The sequence below is a fragment of the Molothrus aeneus genome, chromosome 15, assembly GCF_037042795.1.
Source record: "Molothrus aeneus isolate 106 chromosome 15, BPBGC_Maene_1.0, whole genome shotgun sequence".
Lineage (NCBI taxonomy): Eukaryota > Metazoa > Chordata > Aves > Passeriformes > Icteridae > Molothrus > Molothrus aeneus.
The window spans coordinates 7,111,257-7,134,187 of NC_089660.1; the positions used below are offsets into that span (position 1 = coordinate 7,111,257).

The 22,931-nt window shown below is 39.1% G+C and overlaps 1 protein-coding gene across 6 annotated transcripts in view; it reads left to right on the forward strand.

Annotated features, from left to right (window-relative positions):
• RNF130 (ring finger protein 130) overlaps nt 1–22,931 on the forward strand; it is a 55,345-nt gene that overhangs the window by 14,518 nt on the left and 17,896 nt on the right. For all 6 annotated transcript variants that reach the window (XM_066559875.1, XM_066559872.1, XM_066559871.1 and 3 more), the window contains 4 exons: nt 9,178–9,428; nt 12,849–12,920; nt 14,707–14,789; nt 21,522–21,618. In XM_066559875.1, the coding sequence (XP_066415972.1) occupies nt 9,178–9,428; nt 12,849–12,920; nt 14,707–14,789; nt 21,522–21,618 (503 nt within the window). The remainder of the gene's footprint in view (nt 1–9,177; nt 9,429–12,848; nt 12,921–14,706; nt 14,790–21,521; nt 21,619–22,931) is intronic.

A 22,931-nucleotide genomic window follows, 5' to 3' on the forward strand; every position in this document is an offset into this window, starting at 1 on the left:
ATTTTGATTTATAGAGAAGAATATATGCCAAACAAGCCTCTAAAGTTCAAATTTCATACGAAGAATTTATGGAAAAAATATAGACAGAAAAAGAGAAACACATATAAAAGACAGTGTCAAAAAGAAGTTTCTGGATTCCAGTAATCATGGTTTATCAGCACCTAAAAATTTCCAGAAGTATATAAACAGCTTTACCTGATACAGGTAAATCTTTTAAGGTCTTTTGAACCAAGATGCAGACATATCATCAAGATCAGTCCTCATTGCTCTTCTAAAGAAACACCTCATCAATTTTCTGGAGGAAGGTGTTTCTGTTCCATGGTGAGCACAGGTGACATTCCCCTGCCATGGCACTGTGCAAGAACTGTCCCTCATGGGCTCCCAGAAACAGGTTCCTTCCAAGAGAAGGATTTTTCATGGCCCTCTGTTTGCTTAAAAAGCACACTGGTGTGGGAAGCAAGGGCTGTACTTGCTTTGAACTGTGTTAAATCTGCCTGTATGTTCTGTGGATTGTTTTAGGTCAGTGGGTCAGAGGCAGGAGGGACAGAAAGCAATTTGAAGTTGTTGCCACCTAATGGCTCTTCCCTATTTTTGCCCTCATTCCTAGTGGGTACAATAGAGCTGGCAGTCGAGATGCCACTGTCCTCTGTTGTGGCACTGATCCCTGAACACCTCATCTCTTAACTCTGCTGCTTGCCTTTTTCTCACAAATGTCTCTTTATGTAACTCTCAGCTGAACTGATGCATGAAAGCTCTGGCAGGGTGCACTGCAGATTATCTTGCACAAATGTGTGCTGATAAATGTTTTAGCTCTACACCAAATCCACTGCAAAACTTGCCCTGGATTATTGAGACCTACTTATAATCCACAGGTCCAAACTAATTTTATTTTATATTACAATATTGTTATTAAAATGTATTATTAGTAATTTATCCTAGACTATTAGTGAAAAGGAAAGAGCTGAGTCATTAAAGCTGAAGCCTTTATAAAAGGCAAAATAATTAATAGTTTAAGCATTGTTTGCATATATTTGATCTTTTTTTTGTTTATGTTTGCTAATTGAAAATATGGAGGATGAGTGTCAACAGATTTGTTGTTGATCCCATTTCCCACTACATTCCTTGGAGGTGTATCAATCACACAGTAGAGAATCTGTCACACAGTAGATGGAGGTGTGTGACACTTAGAGAGGTGGAGAGGAGTGTTTGACATGCTGATTCTGGACCATAAGGAAGCCCTTGTCTCTTCAAGCCAATCCAGGGAAACCCCTTTACAGAGCCATCATAGCCTTGGTGCCTTGCAGAACTGCCTACCAGTGTTTCTGTGTCATACATGCCTCATCCCCAACTGAAATAACAGCAGTCAGGCTCATTTTAACTCAGCCAGCTGAAAGGGTAATTAGTTCTGTGACTGTGAAAAGGCCCACGGGACTGTTAGTGACTGTAAGTAATTACATTCTTCTTCTTATCCAAAGTCTGAGCTCCAGCAGCAGAGTAATTCCCCATATCTATGGACTCAGTAGAACCAAATTTATGATATTAATCTATGAATATGCTATTTATAAATCTCTCAAAGTATTTTGTAGTGTCCTTGGGTAAGGCTGTCTTGCCATTTCTCTCTGGTGCTTTGCTGAATGTCCAGATTGAGAGATGTGTACAGAAGTCTATAGAAAAAAATCCATGTGCATGACAAATTGCCCTTTTTTAGATATCCCTGGGATTTTTAGCTGCACCATCCATTAGTGGGATTATAAACTGCTATCCAGAAATGGCAAAATGTAAGCCACCTGCTAGCACTGGTCACACTATGGAATGCAAGAGACAATTATCAAAATCCAAGTGTGTCTTACATTGATGAATGGGTCAGTGAGGTCTACACTGCATTAATATTATTGAGGAATCAAGAATGTAACACTGTAACAGATTTTGGACATTGTTTAGAAGTATAGAAAGTGAAGAAATGCTGTTTTCAAATCAGCAAAAATATCTTCTGAAGATAGGCAGACATAGATATTTCAGAAATGTGTTAAACTGTGACATGTTTTTTTTCAGTGGTTTGTAATGTGTTAGGATTACCCCATTTCCCTAGTCAAAACTTAAAGTGATCCTTCAGCTCTTTTCATTTGCATTTGTTCAAGGTTTGAATATAAAATTTGGTCTCCTTTGCTAGCATACTAATACCTTAACAATAAAAGTATTAATGCCTTGAAAGCAAATCAGTTTACTTGCAATAAACATGGTTAAATGCCGTGTAAAAATGTGAGTAAAAGAAATAAAAAATCCCTGCACAGATTGTGGAAAGGAGATGATCAAGTGATACATTTCTTTGTGCCAAGCTTTTTTTATTCTTCCAGCATTATTCAGGTGGAATGTCCGTTTCCTTTAAAAAAGATAAAACTGTAGTGCAAGCACATGCAAAGAAGCCTTGCTAAGAGAGTGTGAAATGTCTGTAAAGTCACTGCAACATCTGTCTGCTTTTCCCATGTCTAGACTTGGTTTTTCCTAGTGTAAAGAACCCAAAACGTCACATGCACAAAATATATATATATTAATGTAATTCCCAGGAGATAAAAGTCCTTCCACAGAAAGGGAATATGTGATATATGTGGAATTATCAAGGTGATTCAAAGGAGGGGAGCACAAGAAGCCCCAAGTCCCCAAACCCAATGTCCCTGCTGTTCTAGGGGAACTCTGCTGCAGTTCAAATTCCAGGGATTTATAAAGTCTCTCCCCTTCTTGGCCCAGCCATGGGTCTGTCCTCCTGCTGCCTTTCAGAAGCATTGAAGTAGCATGTTTAAAGACTGGGCAGAGATTCTGGAACTTGAAGGCTCTAACAATAAAGAGGTGGATGCATCTTGTAGCTTTATAGAGGATCTTAATTCTTCTAGCAGTGCTTAGTGTCATATGACTTGGGATGGAAGGTAGAGATGCTCCTTGGGTGAGGAGGAAATGGTCTGCAGAGAAGCCAAAGCCCAGCACTTTTTGTACATACTGATGCTGTGTTGGATCTTTGAGAGGCTGTGAGCGTTGGTTTTCTGGAGTGGGTTGGGTGTAGGACAGAGACAGCTTGACCTTGACAAGGCTGAGGAAATCCAGGGGTGTGGCTCCCCAGCTCACGTGTATCAGCAGGATTTGGACTTGTGAATGAATCAGGATGTGGCTGTGACTACCTGTTTTGATTGCATGCAAATTGCTCCTTAAGAAACATTTCCCTGAGTGTCAGAATAGAGCAATTGGGTTATGAAATAATGTGTCAGCAGTTGTCATCTAAATACAGCCCAATTGTTTTCTCAATTGATTTTGCTATTTGGCTCTCCTTTTAGGAACTCTTGGTCAGAGTAGATTATCAAGCTGATCAAAAATACAGCAAGGACATTATACTCAGGCATTGTTTCTTGTTTAATGAAGGAGAATTGGCTTATAAGTTTATTATTTATCACTTATGAACTTAATGTGCTACAGACTAGCACAAGAATCTGATTAAGCTTTAATATTTGTTTTGAATTTAATTGTGTCACACTCATCTTTGAAAAGCTGCTCTTGCTGTTTCTGGTTTTCTAATCATATGCCTCAATCAATGCCTGTTCTTCTTAAAGGAGCAGGACTTTGTGAGGGTCCATCCTGTCTGCAGTACAGCAGTGCCTGGCACGTTGCAGAACACTGAAATGTGTGTAATCCTGTTTAGAGGGCACAGAGTAGGACCCTCTCTACCTGACAGAGAGAAATCTGTTGAAATTCTCCTTGCTACAGAGAAGAGTTCTGAGTGTTCTTCAGATTCACATAGACAGTATTTCATAGAAGCCTTTTCCTCACTGAACTTGAAATACCTACTTCTTTGCCCTCTTGAATTGAGAGAATTCAAGTCTTAATTTTAGAAGCTTTTTTATTTAGATTGTTTTGCATAGTTTTGTGCAGCAAAGAGACTTGTGATTTCTGAAAATACCTGCTTTTGGGATAGAAGGTTGTTCCACTAGTTGTATTTAACTGAGGCACCTTGTGAAAGCCTGACTTTTGGGTAATAGTTTCAAATGCTGCTGCCTTTCATGATTTTTCTCATGGTAATTTAGTAAAATCTGTTCTGGTGTCTGATACTACATAAAATAGGTATCCTAAACTAAATGTTTACATACAGGGAATAATTCATCATTTTCAATATTATTAAGGCAACAGTAAGACAAATGTTTTAAAATGCTACTAGTCTCATTTTAAAATTAATGTATATTCTTGGCATTAAATTCTTTTCTTGTTTAGAATGCAATAACTGTCAAATATTATGGTCTTTTTCTGTTTTCAGAAATATTTGATTTGGGACATCTCAAATAACATATTCTACTCTTGAGATTGCTCATGTGTTGACAGCTTGGATGTGCTCTTGTTTACTTTCTGATTAGATCAAAATAAAAATATGTGCAGCTAGACCGGTTTTAATGACTCTGAAGATATGCCAAGGCTCGTCCTCTTGGTGTCTGCTTTCCCATAAACCTGTTTAGAATGCAAGAGTTATTCTTCACAACGCATTTCTTTCTTTTGCATCAGACAAAAATGTTAAGGTACCTGATAAATGTGTGGGTTTCCCCACTGTTTTGCCATGGAATTTTTATTTAAAAACAGTTCTCCCCAAGCCTGGTTTTTCTAGCAGCACAGCTTTGCATACAAGTCAGTATGCCTTTCCCTTACCCTTTATCTCACTGGTTCCATGGATTTTATCCTCTGTGGCTGAATCCCTTCCCTTGTAGAGGTGATCCTTGCTTCCACCTCTGCTCTCATGCAGCTCAGATCTCTTCTGGTGTTTTCACAGACCTCACAATTGGTCTCAAAATTCCATATACAGCCATAGCTTTCATTAGTGTTTTCCTGCTTTCTTTGTCATTTTCTGGGATCCCAAATTCTGTTGGAGTGGTTTCACTGTTAGTTGATGTTATTCCAAGAAATCTGTCCCTCACAGTAATAGGACTGGTCCCTTTCCTGGGTACTGAATAGTAGGTGTTGCTGTCATTTTATTTCTGATATAATGCATTCAGAAATGCTTAGCACACAGCTACAGGATTTTAACAGAAGAATAGGGAAGTAATAGAAGAATAAGGAAGTCTGGCTTTTGAGGATGGGCAGTTCTATTTCCAATTATATGATGATGATGATGATGATGATGATGATCCTATTGCTGCACTCAGAAAGGCAGTAACATTTCACTGTCTGAATCCATCTTTTAAGTGACTGTCTGGACCAATCTTTACCTTTATCAGGGAATGGGAAATTTGTGTTTTCTAAGGAAGAACTCTGAAATTTTCACCAGCAGAATTATTCAGGTAAATGTGCTATGTTTAGGTTTTTCAGAAAGAAGTGATGAAAGGACTCAGTTGCAGTTAAATTTTCTCTGCTATTTAAAGAGAGGACAGCATTCTTTCATAAGCATGAGATTAGTGCAGTCTGTGTGCTTCATGCTGTGTCTGCAGCATCAGCAGCCACTATCAGAGACTTATTGCAAGGACTTCAGCTTAAAATATCAGCCATTAGCAAATCACTGACCTTTGTTATGAGTATCTGACTTAATCCTCAGTTCTCTGCAAACCGTGTTGCATCAAATCACAGTAGTTCAGTGCCTCTTACAGGTGGTCTGACACTTGCCACACTCGAGGTGGGATCTAAGGTTTTGCCCTCCCCATGTACCAGAAGGCAGCTGAAGCATTGCAGCCCTGGTTTGCAGCTGCATTTTGCCAGGCTGCCATTCCCTGCACCTCCAGTGGATGCTGGGAGGATTGAAGGTGTCTGAAGTCTGCTCTTTGAACCATCCCTATCTTCAGCTTCAGCCTGGTATCCTGGACATAGTTAACCATATTTTGAGCTTCAGGTAAACATTTGGTAGTCAAGAATTAACAACAACAACACGATGAAAAAACTTACCAAAAATCCCAACACAGCAAAAGCACCACAAATATTTGCCTGTGATGACACTTGTAACATTTCTTTGAGATGACTTTTTATTGACTTTCTGAGCATGCTCTTTTAGAATTGCTAGGGGATGTGAATAGGTCAGTGAGAGAGCAAAGCAGTTTCCTTATGAGCTCTACAGAAAACTCCTGGATGTTGCTGTTTTTCCCCTAGTCCTGTTTTTACTGTCTTCTAAGCTTTTAATTTCTTCTGACTTCTGCTCTCACAATGTAACATTACACAGATTTAATGATTAGTCACAACTTCATCCCTTTTCATACACAGAGTTGTATAACTATCCTAATTAAACATGCACATGGTAAAATTGCAAGCTAGAAAGAGCTGCCTGGGCTTGGATGATAGCAATTAAATGATTTATGTTTACAGACATCAATATTTATCTTATGCCTACCGTCTGTCCTAGCTTGTCATCTGTGGTTCCATGTGTAGTTCATTGGCTTTAGTAAGCAATCCAGATTCTTTTCTCTGGACACTGTGTTCTTGGCTGAGGAGAATATTGCTTTTCATAAGATCATGGAGTAAGACCATATTCTGAGTTTCACAAACACTCTTAGTCTTTCTGTCTTCACCTGAGGATTTTTTTCTGCTAAAGTTTCAGAAATACAAGGTTTCAAGGTGCTTAAAATAAATGAGTCACTGTCTCCTCCTGCCCCCAATTGTTCTCAAACAGGGAGTTCTTGCTAAAATTATTTAGGGTGATGCCCCTGACAAAAATACGGATGAACCAAGTCCCAGTTTCCACTGAGCTTCAGTATGTTAAACAGACACAATTTATTTTTCTTTTCTGCAGTTCTCCTTGGCTCTGGTGGGGTCAGAAGCAGCAGTAGCACTTTGGCTGTTCCCAGTTGAGTCATTTGGAATGCAAATCACTTTGCAGTGATGCCAGAGGTTCCCATTGTGCTGGGCTTTATATAAAACGCGTGACAGATTGTCAGCTTTGTCACATTCCCTGGGCAGCAGGGAATAGGTAGAGGCTTCAGCTTTGGATTCAGATAGAGCTGGACTAGTATCAGAAGATCTTTGTCATCTTTGCTTTGCAGATAACTATAAATCATGTTAGAATGTTAGACTGAGTGCTTTAGCTTGATATTTTGATACTAACATAATTTCTCAGTGCAAATAAATTCCTACTGGGGAAGCTTAGCAGAACATGTGCTCTGGGGAATACAGTCTTCCTGTACCCTTCCCTGCTTTTCTACCCTGGCTGAACTAGATAGAAAGAACAGAAGTGAAGTCTGAGGAAAATATCAAGCAATATAAATTATCTGCTCTTGATTGATCTTGCACTATCTCAGCTGCAGAGATTTGGGGTTGCTGGAGCACGTGCTGCATCTAAATACAGGATCTTGCAGGAAGGTTATCTCTTGTGCTGTAAAAATGTGCTGCAAGTCTGGGCAGGAACTATCTTCCCAACCAGACAAATAGGAAACTGGGTAGATGTCCATGAAAATAAAGCTAGTGATGGACTTTTACTCTAAGATTTGCTGGCTTTTAAATATCTTGATTGTTTTTGCATGAAACCAAACGTGGTACTGAAGTGTCTCTTGAGAGCTGGATTAAAGTTGATCTTGTGTGAGTCTGTGCTATACTAGAGATTAAATACATTGTGTTGAGTTTTCATGGGTATTCAAAGCTTTTGAATCCTGTGGCACTGTTTCAAAAATATTCAGAAAGAAACACTTTATTTTCCTATTCGGTCCCATGTTAGCAGGACAAGGCCTGAATGACTTTGTAATTTCAATCTTAAAGTTTACATTTCTTGAGGAAAGCAATTTGAGGGCTCTGGAGTGGGTTTGGTTTTTTTTTAATTATTGTGAAAATTTTAATTTCTGATATTATCAGTTTTGATTCTTTTGAGTAATTTTGTCAGCACAATCCACATCACCAACTTTAGTGAACTTAATAGGAAAACTGATGGTAGTGACTCTTAATGTTACTATTTAAGATGGTAAATTCAAAGAGTAACAAGGGAACATTTAAGGCTCTTGCACAACTCTATTATATGTCCCCATTTTGGAAAATTATGTAGCTGTCAGCCTGAAATATTGTGCCCAGGGTTTCAGAGGTGCTGCTCTTTGGGCTCTTGAACATCATTTTGTGGATACAGTAGCTTCTTAAAAATTAGGTTGTGATTAAAAGACTTTGAACAAATGCTTTGTGTTAAAATAGGACCTCATGTTCTCTACTGTCACACTAGGTTCTCTGTAGCTTAAATCCACTCTAAATCCAGAATCTTGGTGCTGAAGTCGTTTGCCTTATACAGTTCCTCTCTGAGGGAATGTGAGTTGGAGCAAGCAGATGGAACAGGCAGATGAACAGATTTTGCAAGCATTTTGAAAATAGGTCTTGAAAGGGTTTTTAGTATTGGAAGCAAATAAGTCTGGATGAATAAAAATGAAACTTCATGAGTTTTTTTTTTCTTTCTGGCTTTGGTTTTTCTAAAACTTTTCTTTCTTTTAACTTAGAATTACCCTGTGTTCAAGATCCTCTTTTTTTAATGAGGTCTTTGCTTTAAAACATAGGTGCTCTCTCTGCTCTCTAGGTGATTTGTGTTCTTTTTCAGCAAGGCTTATGGTTTTCCTATTATCCTTGTACCAATAATTTTCCCTTTGGGACAGGAAATAGTCTAGAGGCAAGACACTATGAAAACAGATGGGCTGCACATTGAAAATGGAGCTGATGAAGCTGACAGCCTCTTTGAGATCCTATCAAGCATGTCTTTGTATGGGTGATAAAATCAGCAGCCAAACTTCTGCCAAGTTTTTTCAATTCTCTTCTACTTTGCAGCCACATAACCACACAGGGGAACTTGCATAACTCTCCACAGCACTGCCTATGCTAAGGGCACTCGAGCAATATTCTCACTCAAGTCCTGAATGTTTTTCTGAGAGTTGCCTGTTTAGGTATTCACGGCTTCAGATCTGAAACAAATACACTTCTGAAAGCTTGTTCAGACTGCACACAGTAATTACAATGTGGGAAGTACTGTGTACCAGCAGTAGAGATCTGTTACTATGTGTGGAGCTGCAGAGAGTTTAGGGCAAAATTGAAAATCTGGATTTGAAGGACAAGGCATGAGTAGAGTGCCCAGTAGCATGTTCCATGTGCCACAGATGGCTTAGATTGAAACATCTTGAGTTGTCAAATGGCTTTGCATTTGGAAAATCTTGTGAGCAGCATGCCATGTTAATTTAAAATAGAAATTAAACTTTTTTCCCCTTTTTATAGGAACTGGAGACATTGTTGCTGTCATGATTACAGAATCAAAGGTTAAGGAGATCCTGAATTACTTGGAAAAGAACATCTCTGTCCTGATGGCCATAGCAGTGGGGTCCCGTGTTCCTCCAAAGAACTTCAGTCGGGGCTCTCTAGTCTTTGTGTCAATATCATTCATTGTTTTGATGATCATTTCTTCAGCATGGTTAATATTTTACTTCATCCAGAAGATCAGGTACACAAGTGCACGTGACAGGAATCAGGTAAGGGGTCTCTTCTATTCTCTTAAGTTATGGAGATAATATTTCAGTATACAATAATCAATAGAGAACAAATAAGGAATGCCCATCAAACTAGTGTTCAGAATCTCTTTGTTCCAAGGCAGAGCATGTTGCCAGAAAAGGATTTTTATGCAGCAAAGTGTTTTCATCCTGAGCAGCAATAGTATAGATCCTATTACATGACAGGAAGGAATCAAACTGAAGTAAAATACTTGAGTTTTGGTTTGTGTAAATTGTGAATCAACTTGTGTAGTGTAGGAAAACACTGAGCAAATGTTACAAATTCTCTCAATGCTCTTAAGGATATGTTCTGTAATAGTTAAGGTAGTTCATAAATTGTACAAAACTACTCCCACACCATAATCTGTTATGAATATTAGGGTAGGAAAACTAAGGTGTAGAGCTGCTTAGTGATCTGTGTTAACTTTCAACTTTATTTAAGATCACCCTTGGTAAGGAATGCCTAATTCTCCTGGTCATGTATTTTAACAAAAATTGTGTCCAATATGCCTTTCTTACATTTTTTTTCAATTCTTAATTTGTTTAAGCACTGAGTTATATATGACCATACTCAGAGATCTAGACTAAATCAAGCTGTCAACTCAAACACAAATAAACTTTAGAAGTAAATGTTTTACTAGTGTGGACTTAATGACCTTCCACAGTGTGCCTTGGCTTTTATTGAGAAGGGTCAGTAAACCTCAGGAAATCCACAGTGCCCTCTTTGCCCTGCCTTTCTGTCAAGGCTAACTTAGAAACTTCCTGACCTCTAGGCGCTGTCACCCCTTTCCCCCAAATTACAGCTGGTACACAGCAGCTGAGTGTGGGCCAGGTTTTTTTTGTGTTCTGTCAGACCTAAAATAAATCCAAACTTGCAAAACTTCGGCTGTGGCACAGGATTTCCTTTTCAGTTACTATAAATAGTGTCTGATGCTGCAGGTCCCATGGGCATCCTGTAGCTTTTCTTAAGGATGTCATTCTTAAATGACCACACTGTAGCCAGTACTTAGTGTGGTCCCTTGGGATGGTGAAAGTTTAAATATAACTATAATTTAATGAATGTCTGTGGAATACTAAATTGTGCCTTCTCTATCCCCTACATGGCTTTAGGCTCCTTCCAAATGTCCACGTTTCAAAACAGTTGCTCCATTGGGAAAGGGCTCTTATGACCTTTTTTCTTTCTTTAGATTTTTACAAAGGTCAGGAGAAACTTGATGAAAATTTTATGTGGTTTAAAAAGCTGAGCTTATTAAACTTTAATAAGAAGGTGGCGACAGCTACAGCTTTTTTTTAAAGAGCTTTGAGAGCTTTCACAAAGACTCTACTGTTAGTGATGAAATAACTTGGTTTAGGCTATGATCTTGTTTTTAAGTTATGTCAAGGCACAAGTTTTTCTGGTTTTCAAATCAAAGCCATCAAAAACTTGCTGGGTTTTGTAGATAGCACAAGTAGATATTGGTATTTCACATCGTCGTTCTTGCGCGCTTACGCCGGAGGTGTGAAACTCTTTTGCATGTGGAAGTGACCTTTTCCATCCAGACAGTTGTGGGTTTTAAAAGCAAGCATATGCTGTGTGCCTGTGCCCTAACTTAGCAAAATAGCAAATCCTGAGCATTTCCAGTGTTAGCATGAAAGAGTATTTGTTAAAATTAGAAAATGGAAGAGGTTGACCTCTCAAACGGAAGAGATGGAAGTTATTATTTAGCAAATCTATTTACGTAAAAGAACTTCAATATGTTGGAAGAGTTCTGCTGAAATACTATGCTTTCAATGTGAAAATAATCTTTAACATTTCTTGTAGTGCATATACAGTCACATGCAGTAGAATGAAATGTAGATACTACCCACATTTACTTTACATTACTGGTGGAGTTGAGCATTTAAGTTAAATGCCATTTCAGCCTCATTCCTCTCTTAGTAATCATGCTTTTGGTTATGCAATGGTTATCTACTCCAGCAGTGTGCCCAGTGTGTTCTGTGTCATTAAGTACTCAGGCCAATATGCTTGTTCTGGAGCATGTAATTTAGATCGGCTTAAATTGACCAAATTCTTGCAAATTGAAGTTAGGGTGAGATTTCTGACTTTAGCAAGCATATAATTTCCCATCCCAGCTCTGCTTCTGATGCTGTGCTTCCTACATGGATGTACTTCAGTAGCTGGGACTATCTGATTTTTTCCAAATCCTTGTTCTAAAAAATATAAAATAAGAGCTGCTGTTCTGTGAAAATCACAAGGAAGAAAAGTGCTTATGTAATTTTAGAATAAGTGGTACAGTCAGTTGTGATACAGACTTCTGAGGTCGCTGTGTTTCACAAATACAAGCAACTTTCATTGCAGTTTGCATGTGGGGAAATGTGTGATACAGGAGGTACATCCTATGAAGGATTTGGGTTTCAGTTTTAGAGAAGGTGGGCACAAACCTCCACACATTCATTGCAGGCTGCAGGAGAGGTTTTGAGAGCTGCATTCTGAGAAGCAGCCTATCTCTTTCAAGGGCAGAGTACTTAGTACAGGTTGGAGGGGAAAGAGAAAATACTTCACTTCTGCTTTTTAAGTCAGTTGTAAACCAAGTGTGATGTCTCATGTCCCTGAAGGAAGATGATGGGATCTTTGTTTCAATCAGTGCCCATCTCTGGGACCCCAGTGGGAAAACGGTGACAAACAGCTGTTCTTTATGAGCTGGGCATTTCAGTAGGAATCAGCACTTGGATGTCAGAAAAAACTCCTTCCATCCAGCTGTGGTGGTCATAAAGCAGCATAAACAGCAAAAAAATTTGGCCTCTGCATTCAGATTGAGGTTATCCTCAGTATTAATTTCAGCTTTATTTAAGTCTGTATTGGCTTATTTAGATTTTGTGACCCATCATTTTTTTCTTTTATGAGATCCTGGTGGTTTTGAGTAATAGCAAGAGAGAAACTAGGTTACACTGGGAGGATCTTTTGCATCTCAGAGTAAGATCAGCCTGCTCAGAGTGGAAATACAAAAATAATTCAAGCTTAAGAGAACAAGCAGTATATTACAGCACACTGAATAAAAACCAGTATGAACAGAATATAATGGAAATAACTGGGAAGGGGACATTGCTGCAGCTTTTGTCCTGCAACCTGGGTTTGATTAGGTTTGCACATCAATGTTGATTCACTTCTGTGGGTTTCTATACAGTCCATGAGTTTTATGCCCATGCTTGCGGGAGAGCATTTGAGGATTCAACTGTTGGCTATTTTTCCTTCTCAACAAATCTCTGTGCTTTGCTGTGTTTGCATTTTGTTTTATGTGTTGGCCTGCTGCCATAGTGTGTATTGCAGTGGTATTATTGAGTCCAAATAAGTCATTGTAAAGGACACTAATGAAGCTTGTTTATCAGGGTTAATTTGTGTTCTCTTCTTTATCACTTTATTAGCGTCGTCTTGGAGATGCTGCCAAGAAAGCCATTGGTAAATTGACAACCAGGACAGTAAAGAAGGGTGATAAGGTATAATAATAAGATCTCAACATGATAAACTTGAACATCATGTTTATTTTTTTACTGGGGAAACAGTCTCATTTTTTTCTTTGGTTTCTGATTTATGACTTTGCCTTTCTTGTTGGAGGCTTACTTTGTCCTATTGTGGCACAATATTTTGTGTAATTGTTAGTATTGATGTGTGCTGTGTGTTTCAAAGAAGGTTTTCCTGCTTAAATACTATTTGCACTCCATCTGGCAACTGTGACTGAGGGTGGTTTTGTGTGCTGGCTGACTGGGAGGGTGTCCTGGCATGAGTAGATAGAACTGGCACTGTTTATGTGGAATTTTAAAGCTTAGAACCTTATCATATGTAAGTTCTGTAAAGGAAAAATAAATTCAAAAGACAGGTAATTGAAGATAATAAGTAAAATACAATTATTTAGTAAGTTAAGGGAGGGAGTAAAGAGGTATTTCAGTCAAAGTTACTCCAAGAATATTTCTTGCTAGTATACAGACTAAAATATATGGTGTGCTATGTCCTAACTTTTTCCACTTTTGAGAGCAGTATTGCTTTATTTTTGATTCTGAAAGGAAAAAAAAATAGTCATTAAATCTTCCTCAACTTTTAGGTCTAATTTTCAAAAGACAGGGGAATTCTGGCTATGATTTGATTTTTAAAATATTATTTCTTATGGCCTTTTTATTGTGATTCCTTTTTGCTTTCTTATCAATGCTATCAGCAGGGGGAAATTAGGAAGTGATAGGAAAATTTGCTTCCAGAGTGAAGGCAGAGCAAATGTCTTTCTGTTCTTTCTCCCTCCCTATGTAGTTCTATTTCAAAACAGCCCACTGCACTAAATCTTTTCTGGAATGGGAGAACATACAAATTAGAGGAACCTTTCCATGTAAAACAGTGCTGTTGTCTTGACAGCATAAATTCAGAGCTGGCAAGTGCTGTGTAGGTTGCAGTACAGACTGCATGAAGTGCACATGCAGGTGAACAGAGTGGGAAAAACCTTTTCTTCCTCAGAGGAGCCATCAGGATTCTCTGTGGGGCCTTGCTCTGGTCTCTGTCTTGGTGTCTTGCTTGTAGCTGGTTGGCATCAAAAAGAATAATGAAGTTGAGCTAAGAGAAGGCACAACCTGTTTTCTGTCACAGGCCCAAACATTTTAAATATGTATTGTTGATATCATATCTATATATAAATGAAGTCCCCCCTTTTTCATTTGAGATTTTAAAATATCATATTTTAAAATGTAATTTTAAAAAATCATAACTTCTGGAAAACAGAAAAGGGAGGAGCTGGTCAATCAGTGATCCTCATATTCATGTCTTGATAAGAATGATGATAATTCTGCAAGTAAGCAGCAGACATAAATATGAGACTACTCTGTACTAAGTAATGGTGCTCATTCTGGCTGTAAAAATGAGCCCCAGAATTTTTATTCTGCCAAAACAAACAAACAAAAAAATCCTGGATAAAATAGAAATGTTAGCTCTAAACTGCACGGAAAAAAAGGAAATCTAGGAACGTCTCTACCATATTTTATAATGATTTCACTGAACATTAGAATCATCTTAGGCCTTAGCTTATGTATGAAATGATGATTTACCAGCTCCAAGAAAGGGCAGTTTTGCATGTATGAGATGCTTTTCTTGCTTAAGTCATGTTGGAATATAATTATCCAGTCACTGGGTTTGTGGTTTAATAACAGCCACTTGGCACAGTGCTGTTCATGTACCAGTCACAACTACTTTGACATTTGTCATAGCCTCAACTCTTGACTTGAATTCTCATTCTATTCATTTTAGGAAACAGACCCAGACTTTGATCATTGTGCTGTCTGCATTGAAAGTTACAAGCAGAATGATGTTGTTCGCATTTTGCCATGCAAGTAAGAGAATAAAGTTGCTTTGTTTGGAAACTCTTCTCTTTTGCTTCATTTCATGTAATGGGTGCATTGTAATTCACAAATGCATTTGTTGGATGTTTCCAGTCCTAATTACAGACACTTTATTTTAGACTGTGGTGCCAGAAGGTGTGAAGGTGGGTGCTGGCACTGTTAGGACAATGGAGATTAAATGGAATTATATTAAAGATATTGGCAATTGGAGCTGAGATTGCAGTGAGGTGGAGGACTGCAAGTTAAAAGACCAAGTGATGGGCAGACTCAAAAAGCTTCAGTATAATGAGCGAGGTACAGCTGCAGCATTCTGCACTGTAAATGTGCAACAACTGGCTGCTGGTTTTTGAAACTGTAGGGAATGGAAATGCAGTCTTTGCAACCTTCATACCTCCTGACATTAGTCAGCCACTGTGCTGTCATCTGTCTTTGGTCTCTTCAATGCAGTGTGATCTTGGCTTGTGTATGAAGATTTGTACTTGCTGGTGATTCTGCATTACTGCTTAAAATGTAACAACTTCCTCCCCTTTTTATAGCATTGTGTTGACATTTACAGGTTTTTAGTTTGCTTCCATTCCAATTCCATTCTTCAGTTGTTTTGGGACATTTTCTCTTTGAGATGCTTTTAAATACTTTTCCACCTGGTGGCTGATTTTGATGAATCATACATTTTGTTACCATTAAGCATTACCAAGGACATCTTTCCCTTGTGTTCTGAAATGCAAAGCTTTCTCTTCGTCTCCAGGCACAAAACCCACGTGTAAATTAGGTTGTATATGTGCAGCAAGATCCAGTAACTTGGCTTGTGCTTGGTACATAAATGGTTCTGCATGATACTCTAGAAGCAGCAAAGTCATGTGTTGGAGTTGATCTCCAGTCAGGCAGCAGCAGCAGCACATAAGAGCTCATTATTGGTCTTCTAAATCCTCCTGCAGGCTGTTCTGAATAGCTTGAATATCTTCTAATGTGCAGGGTATTTCCATAATCATGAAAGGAAAACAGTAGTATTTTCTATCTTACTGATCAAAATATGTGTGCATTATACTTCTGTAGCCAAAAATCTAATTCAATTTACTGTTCTCTGTGTTCCCTACCTCTTGGACAGCAGGAAACAATGACCTGTTTTAGATTCTCAGTATTGTTTAGCTAAAATGCCCTACAACTGATTATTTAGAAACTCTCATTAAAATATTTAGGAACAGAAGGGCTTAGATTTAGGAGCCTTTGGTCATGTGGATATATGTGCATTTCTTTTTTACAATTCAGTCATTTTTACTCAAAGTTTATGTCCTCTTGCCCTAAAAAATGTACTCCCAAGTGTAAAGTAAATATTTCAGAGTTACATCATTTATTGCAATCCCAAGTGAAGCTTGTATAGGTGAATTAAGCCTTGCTCTTTTGATATGTTATGCAGAAGGTTATTCAGAAATTAGAGGAGGAACTTCTGGAAACTGCCCACCAGTTATGGACCACTGAGATGATTGTTTTGTATACTGCCTCTTAAGAAAGCTTCTCTTGTGTAGTTCTACTGTGAGGCTCAAGGACATGGAATGAAAGGTCACAAGTCCCACTCTTCTGTGCCTTTCTCTTGGTACTGAACAAAGGGCAGGAGGAGTCCTTGCCAGTGAAGAGAGAATGACTCTTCCCTGATAGGAAAACAGCTGTTCCCACTGAGCACAAGGCAGAGTTGGGATTTAAAGCCAACTTTCTTAGTTAAACAACTGCCCCTTTGCAAGCAGTGGAGATGTTGCTGATATCCACAGATACCATACAGACCATTTGAACAAGGTGCTCATTGATATATTTTTTAAATTATAAAAAAAAATAAGAAAAGTCCTTTTTCTTCAGATGCCTTTGTTGAGCTGCAGTCCTGCAGCCAGGCAGCCCTGGGCTCTCAGGGGCACTTGGAGCTGCTCAGGGAGCTGCATGCAGGTGCACCTGGCTGCCACCTCAGCACAGCCTGCCCCAGTGCAGTTTCCCATGTAAAGGGGAGATCAAGGCTCTTGTGTAGATCATTTTCTGTTCTGTTTTTCACAAGAAGGTAAGGTCAGCAAAGGCTCAGATTACATTGCTGCCAAAGGCTGTATGACGACTTTTATGTTCGCTCTCTACTTCTTTTTTACATCTCACTTTTCATTTGCTGCAGCCCAGCTTTTAAGTTAAGTGCAAAACCATCTAGGCTAGACACAGTGAGATGGATGCTTTCCACAAGACATTTTTATATTTGTAGATGAAAAGCCAACTAGTGCCTTCAAAGATGGGCCCAATAAATTTCAGATTCCATGTGAGATTTTTCAGTCTTCAGTACCTGAGATGCTTCTCCCCAAATCTTGTTATGGAAGTTTAACTTCTTTCTGCTTCCTCATATTTCAGTCTTCTATTTTAGTGCGCCATGCAATGTTAGTTAAAAAAAAAAGAAAAAAAAAAGAAAAAAACAGCACACAGACAATAAAACAAAGCCTACAAGAGAGTTTTTAAGCCAGATGATAAAATAAATTGCAAGGAAACCATGGAGAAAATCACTTGACCAAGAGGAAGCAAATAAAAGGCTAGAAGTTCTCACTGTGCCTGTTGTAATCATTAGACAGAAGGAATCACTGACATGTGACATCTTTGCTGCTTTCATCAATTTAAAAGTAGCCTTTCCCTTTAGTAGCACAGTTGTTCTCTGCAGTTAAGTATGGTCTGTCACACTGTGCTTCAGCAGAGGAATGTGGTCTGGGCAGACACACAGCAGGCAAAATCTACCAGCAGCTGAGCAAGTTGCACCTAAAATTCTGTAGTGAAAGACCACATTTGTGATGTAAAGGTTTGTGGCATGTGGGAAATTGTGGCAAATTTAAAAATAAACTAAAGTGAAATGGTAGAAATTCAACTTCATTGTTTGCAGTAGTTCATTTTTGCTACAGAGAGAGGTGTTCAGGACCAGCAGCCTGTGGACATATCTATAGCTTTAGTGCATAGAGGGACAAGCAGCCATCTGTTTTAGGCTTCCAAGCTTGAGGAATGTGTCTTTTGTGAATGTCATTATGTAAGTGAAAAGTGAGTAGAGGAAACAAATGTGAGAGGGATCCTAGCAAAAGACAAACCTCATGGACAGTTTTCCTTATTCAGATAACTTTATTCTACCATCACATTGTTGCACCTAGGGGCTGAACAGGCACTAGGTGAAAAGTGATCAGGAGTGGGTAGTGTGAAGGATTAGTGAGAGATAAGGGAAGGGGAGAGCAAAGTGACAGGTTAGAGAAGAGCAAAAAATGAAATTGGAAGGGGCAGAAAGATGGCCAAGGAAGGAAGCAATGAATTAAAAAGATAGGAAAATCATTAAAAGAGTAGCAAATACTATAAAATAAATGGTTTTTGAGCCAAACTTTTAATATCTGTCCTGGGCAAGAAGGAGCAAAGTGACAAAAGTGACTAAACTGGATTTTCAGATTTTCATGTTTGATTCTGTGCTACTGCAAATAGCTGCCTTTTTAAGACCAAATCAACATAGAGTCTTGATGGCATCCTTTCTGCTTCCTGCAGTGCCTTGGACCCCAGGGCTAGGAGAGCAGCTGCCTCCAGCAGTAGCCAAAGAACCTCCTTTGCAGCAGCAAAGGTCCCTTTGGTGGGATGCTGCACTGAGAGCAGGGAAGGGCAGTGAGCTCTAGGGAAACAGAACTTGTAAATCATTCAGCCCTTCTCCTTCTGTGATGTGTGAATTTGGAGGCCTTACACCACCAAAAGATTCCTAAGTCACTTTCTCCCCCATGAAATGCTGCAAAGAAGCTGTGTTGTACAAGAGTCAGTGTTATGGTGTTTATTACCAGCTGGAGGGCAGCTGGATTGGGTGTGCTGACAGAGTGGAAAAATACCTGCAGGTCACCTGCCTGGAGCTGTGCCCACATGGGAGACTCCATCAGTGCTGCCAGCCTGGCTGCTGGCCCTGCTTCCTCCAGCCCCAGCCTGTGTCACCCCTGGCTCCCATCCTCCAGCCCCAGCCTGTGTCACCCCTGACTGCCATCCTCCAGCCCCAGCCTGTGTCACCCCTGGCTCCCATCCTCCAGCCCCAGCCTGTGTCACCCCTGACTGCCATCCTCCAGCCCCAGCCTGTGTCACCCCTGCCTCCCAGCTGTGGCTCCCCAGGCATTGTCACACCTGACTCCCAGTGTGTGGCTCCTGGGGAACGTCAGCAGCTGTCGTGACCAAGAGCAGCTGGCTGGGAACTCGTCACGTTTATGGTCTTGGAATACCAATTACAGAAATAGGAAGATGGAGGAGGTTTGTGAGAGCAGAAATTGCAAGGGCTTACTTTGTTAGGGTGAGGTTTTGAAATAATTCTTGTTTGCTGTCATCATTGCTGTATAACTGCTTTTTAACTCTTGCAAACAGAGAAATCCAGACAGAGCCTGAGCCACAATGATGCTATCAGCAAACTTTTTAAGAGGTAGAGAAACTGTAAGTAGGTAGAGCCATACTTTCTAAATCAATAACCTTTGGAGAACTGCACTTCTTTGAAACACATTAATAAACATCCTTGAAGATTTAGGAACTAAAAGCAAAGAATTAGGAGGTCATAAAAACAATTGTGCTGTGTATATAAATATATCAAAGTGCTAATGACTTTTTAAAATAACTCATTTAGTGGATACATGTTGGCATCTATATCAGTCGCCTGCTTCACTTGATCTGAGTGCTTCTACAGCACTCATTAGCCAATAATGATGTAATAAAGCTGTTTTCATACTTCTGTGGAGTCTTGATGTCTGCTCTTGCCCAAAATACTAGATTTTCAGGTTTGTTCTACTTTAAAAAATAGACTAAAGAGGCTTCAAACCTAAGTAAATAAAAGTAATAATTTACCTAACTTAGAAAAATAGTATCTCTGTATGTTTCAGAATATTTCAAACCATTATGTATCACCCAGAGTTTCTAAACATTGTTTCCTGTAGTTTTGTGAATAATAAAGGGAATACATTAAGACTTAATAATAATAGAAGTGAGTCTATTTTGGGTGATGATTTAAACAGAAGGCCCTGTACATAGCCTGTTTTTTCTGATTGCCAGCTTGCTAGAGGACACAGGCCAGCCAAGTCACTAACTGAGGTCCTTTAAGTTTCTATTCCTGCATTATCTGGGATAGAGATAAGCAAAATTATTTTGCTGCCTGTCCATCTTCTGTTAGCTATTTTACACCCTAATTCTGCATCTTTACTTAGTACAGGTAGGACATACAGCTGTAGCTGCTTAGAACGTCATTATGTTCATGTTCTTTAGTCCCTCCATCAGCCTGAGTAGACATAGACTGTTATATAATTATATACTGTCTTTTGTCATGTTTAACAGTTTCAGAAGGCCTTTCAGGATGCTTTCCAGAGATTTAATAGAAAATTATCTGGTAACATGCCTTATTTGGTCTCTGGTTTTAAAATCCCAAGGGATAGGGAGCAAAGAACTCCCAGATTCCATTATGAGCTTTCTCAGGCACAGAGCACAAGTGTAACCCGAGCAAGGAGGGAACAGAAAGAGTATTTCAGTTTTGTGCTGCCTTGGGGCACACGTGGCCACCTCTTCCAGACCCTGCTGATGCCTCAAATAGATGCCAAGACCTGCTTGTTCTGCCCCTGCCCTTTCCTTGCTGGCTCCAGAGCACAGCTCTTTGCTGACTAAGCAGCCCTTGTAATTGCTGATCTTTGTCATGATCACCAGTCTGTCGTGTTTGGGTGTGCCTGCTCTTACTGGCTTCTTGCTCTGCCGTCAGCACCACTGGAAATGAAGGATTAGGGCTCTTATCATAGGAATTAACATAGGCAGTTACTCAGACTGGGTTATTATGAGTATTTACTAAAGCTATATTGGGTAGACAGTTTTGTGATACCCATTCCTGCCATGAATATGCTCTGAAAAGTTCTTTGCCTTTTGAAAAGCTAAGTGGGCATTTCCTTTACTTCCTTTAATTTATATACCTTATTTTGGTCTTTGCATAGTCCTTTCTTGTTATACTGGTTTATATCAATCCCAACATTTATATCCATGTATGTGATTAAGATTTTGAATGCAATGTAGGAGGCAATTCAGACTGTTGCCTATTGCAGAGTTCCCTGCTTTGCAAGTAGGAGCCCAATTTGCCTTTCCATCTCTGAAAGCCCAGTTTGCCTTTCCTTTTATTTTTATGACAACCGTATGGTGATGGACATGTTTTCCCTCTTGATATCAAGAAATACGGATGGCAGGGAAAGCCTTCTTTCTGCTTCAATGGGATAATTATAAAAGCCTTTTCAAAGTCAAACAGGAGTGTGTTTGGGTTGGTTCCACTCACTTGTGAACAAAATTGACAGCTGATGGGTCTGTGCTCTTCCTACCAAGTTTATGCTCAAGATTCTGCATCAGAACTGAGACAGGACTGTAGACAAGGTTATGGTGGAAATGGCATTACCTTCATTCTTCTACTTTACATCCACTACTCATATCCACAATAAAATGGGGAGAGGAGTGAAGGGGGAATGAAAATCAAGTGTTTCCTCCTAACTGAACTATTAATAAAGAGAGAGAGACAACAACAAGCAATATTTTTAATTTATTCTTTAAATTACTGCAATTAGCACAGAATACTGGCAATTCTAAGAATTGCATGTATTTTAAAATAAGAAAAAAAAAAAACAACTATCCAACAATTTGAGTAGTTTTCATTATATTGAATAGAATTGTTTGCAAATTATGTATGTGCCTTCTCTGTTCTAGGCATGTATTCCACAAAATCTGTGTGGATCCATGGCTCAGTGAGCACTGTACATGTCCAATGTGTAAACTGAACATTCTGAAGGCACTGGGAATTGTGGTAAGTTGTTTGGTTGTGAGCTCTTCCTCTTCCTCCCATGTCTGAGACCCAAAATAGAAAGAATAATTGTGGGGAAAGAGGGGGAAGGGTGTTCCAGTACCCTTACTCAGAAATATTTGGGGGTTTTTACAGATTTCTTTGGTGCTGATTTGTTGTTTTTCCTTCTTTCCCTGGTTGGTAGATTCTCTGTAATCTTCCTTTTTCTCAAGTCCTTTCAACTTTTCTTGTTAAATTTACTCTCTGAAGCTCTTGTTCTTGTGGCTTCCTGTAGGCAGTCTTAAATTTGCACATTAAAAGCCCCGCCCTAGCCAAGGCCAGTGAGTTTTCCTCAAGCAGCTCATGTCTTAAGGGATCCCCAAGGACTTCTTTCATTGACCAGTTCACAAAGGGATAGCAGTGAAACCTCAAAGCAGATATTTTAATCTTTCCTGTATGAAGAAAAAATTACAAAGTGGGAGTGATGCTCTTTTCAAAGTAAGAGAAGACCATATGGAGAGACTGTCTAAAGTGGCTTTTGATTCAAGACAGTGAGAATAATCAGGCCTCCATTTTTAGCTGTGTCAGTCGCAAGTTTGCACATTTCCTAAGAAATAGTAGCAGATATTTTGTGGATGACCTGTTTTTGCAGTTAATAACATCCCTGGGTTTTTAGAAGAGGATACAAAATTCAGAGTTTGTCATGACTGTGGTAAACCATGCAGTCATAGGCTATGATATAGGTGTATTTGAGTCTCTTCCTTGTATCTCAGTCCTTTTTTCTGCTTCTTCCTTCTCTTCTTTAAGAGGTAGTATTTTATTTGCTGGGAATGCCCTGACAAAGGCAGGAATGATGAATCTCACTCCATGTTCTCAGAAGGCTAATTTATTACTTTATAATACTATATTATATTAAAGAATACTATACTAAACTATACTAAAGAATACAGAAAAGGTACTTAATAAATGCTAAAAAAATAATACTGAAAACTTATGACTCTTTCCAGAGTCTCAACACAGCTTGGCCCTGATTGGCCAATGAGTCAAAACAACTCACACCCGAATCCAATTAAACAATCACTGTGGCTAAACAATCTCCAAACACATTCCACATGAGCAAAACAGAGGAGAAGCAAATGAGATAAGAATTATTTTCCTTTTCTTTGAGGCTTCTCAGCTTCCCAGGAGAAAAATCCTGGGCGAAGGAATTATTTCAGAGCATGTGAATGTCACAAGATAGAAGTTGTTCGTTCATGTGTTTCTCACCTGTGTGACCTGAGAACAGCCACAGCAGCTGAACAAAGTGTGTGTGTGTGTGGTTCCATTCAGTGTGTGGG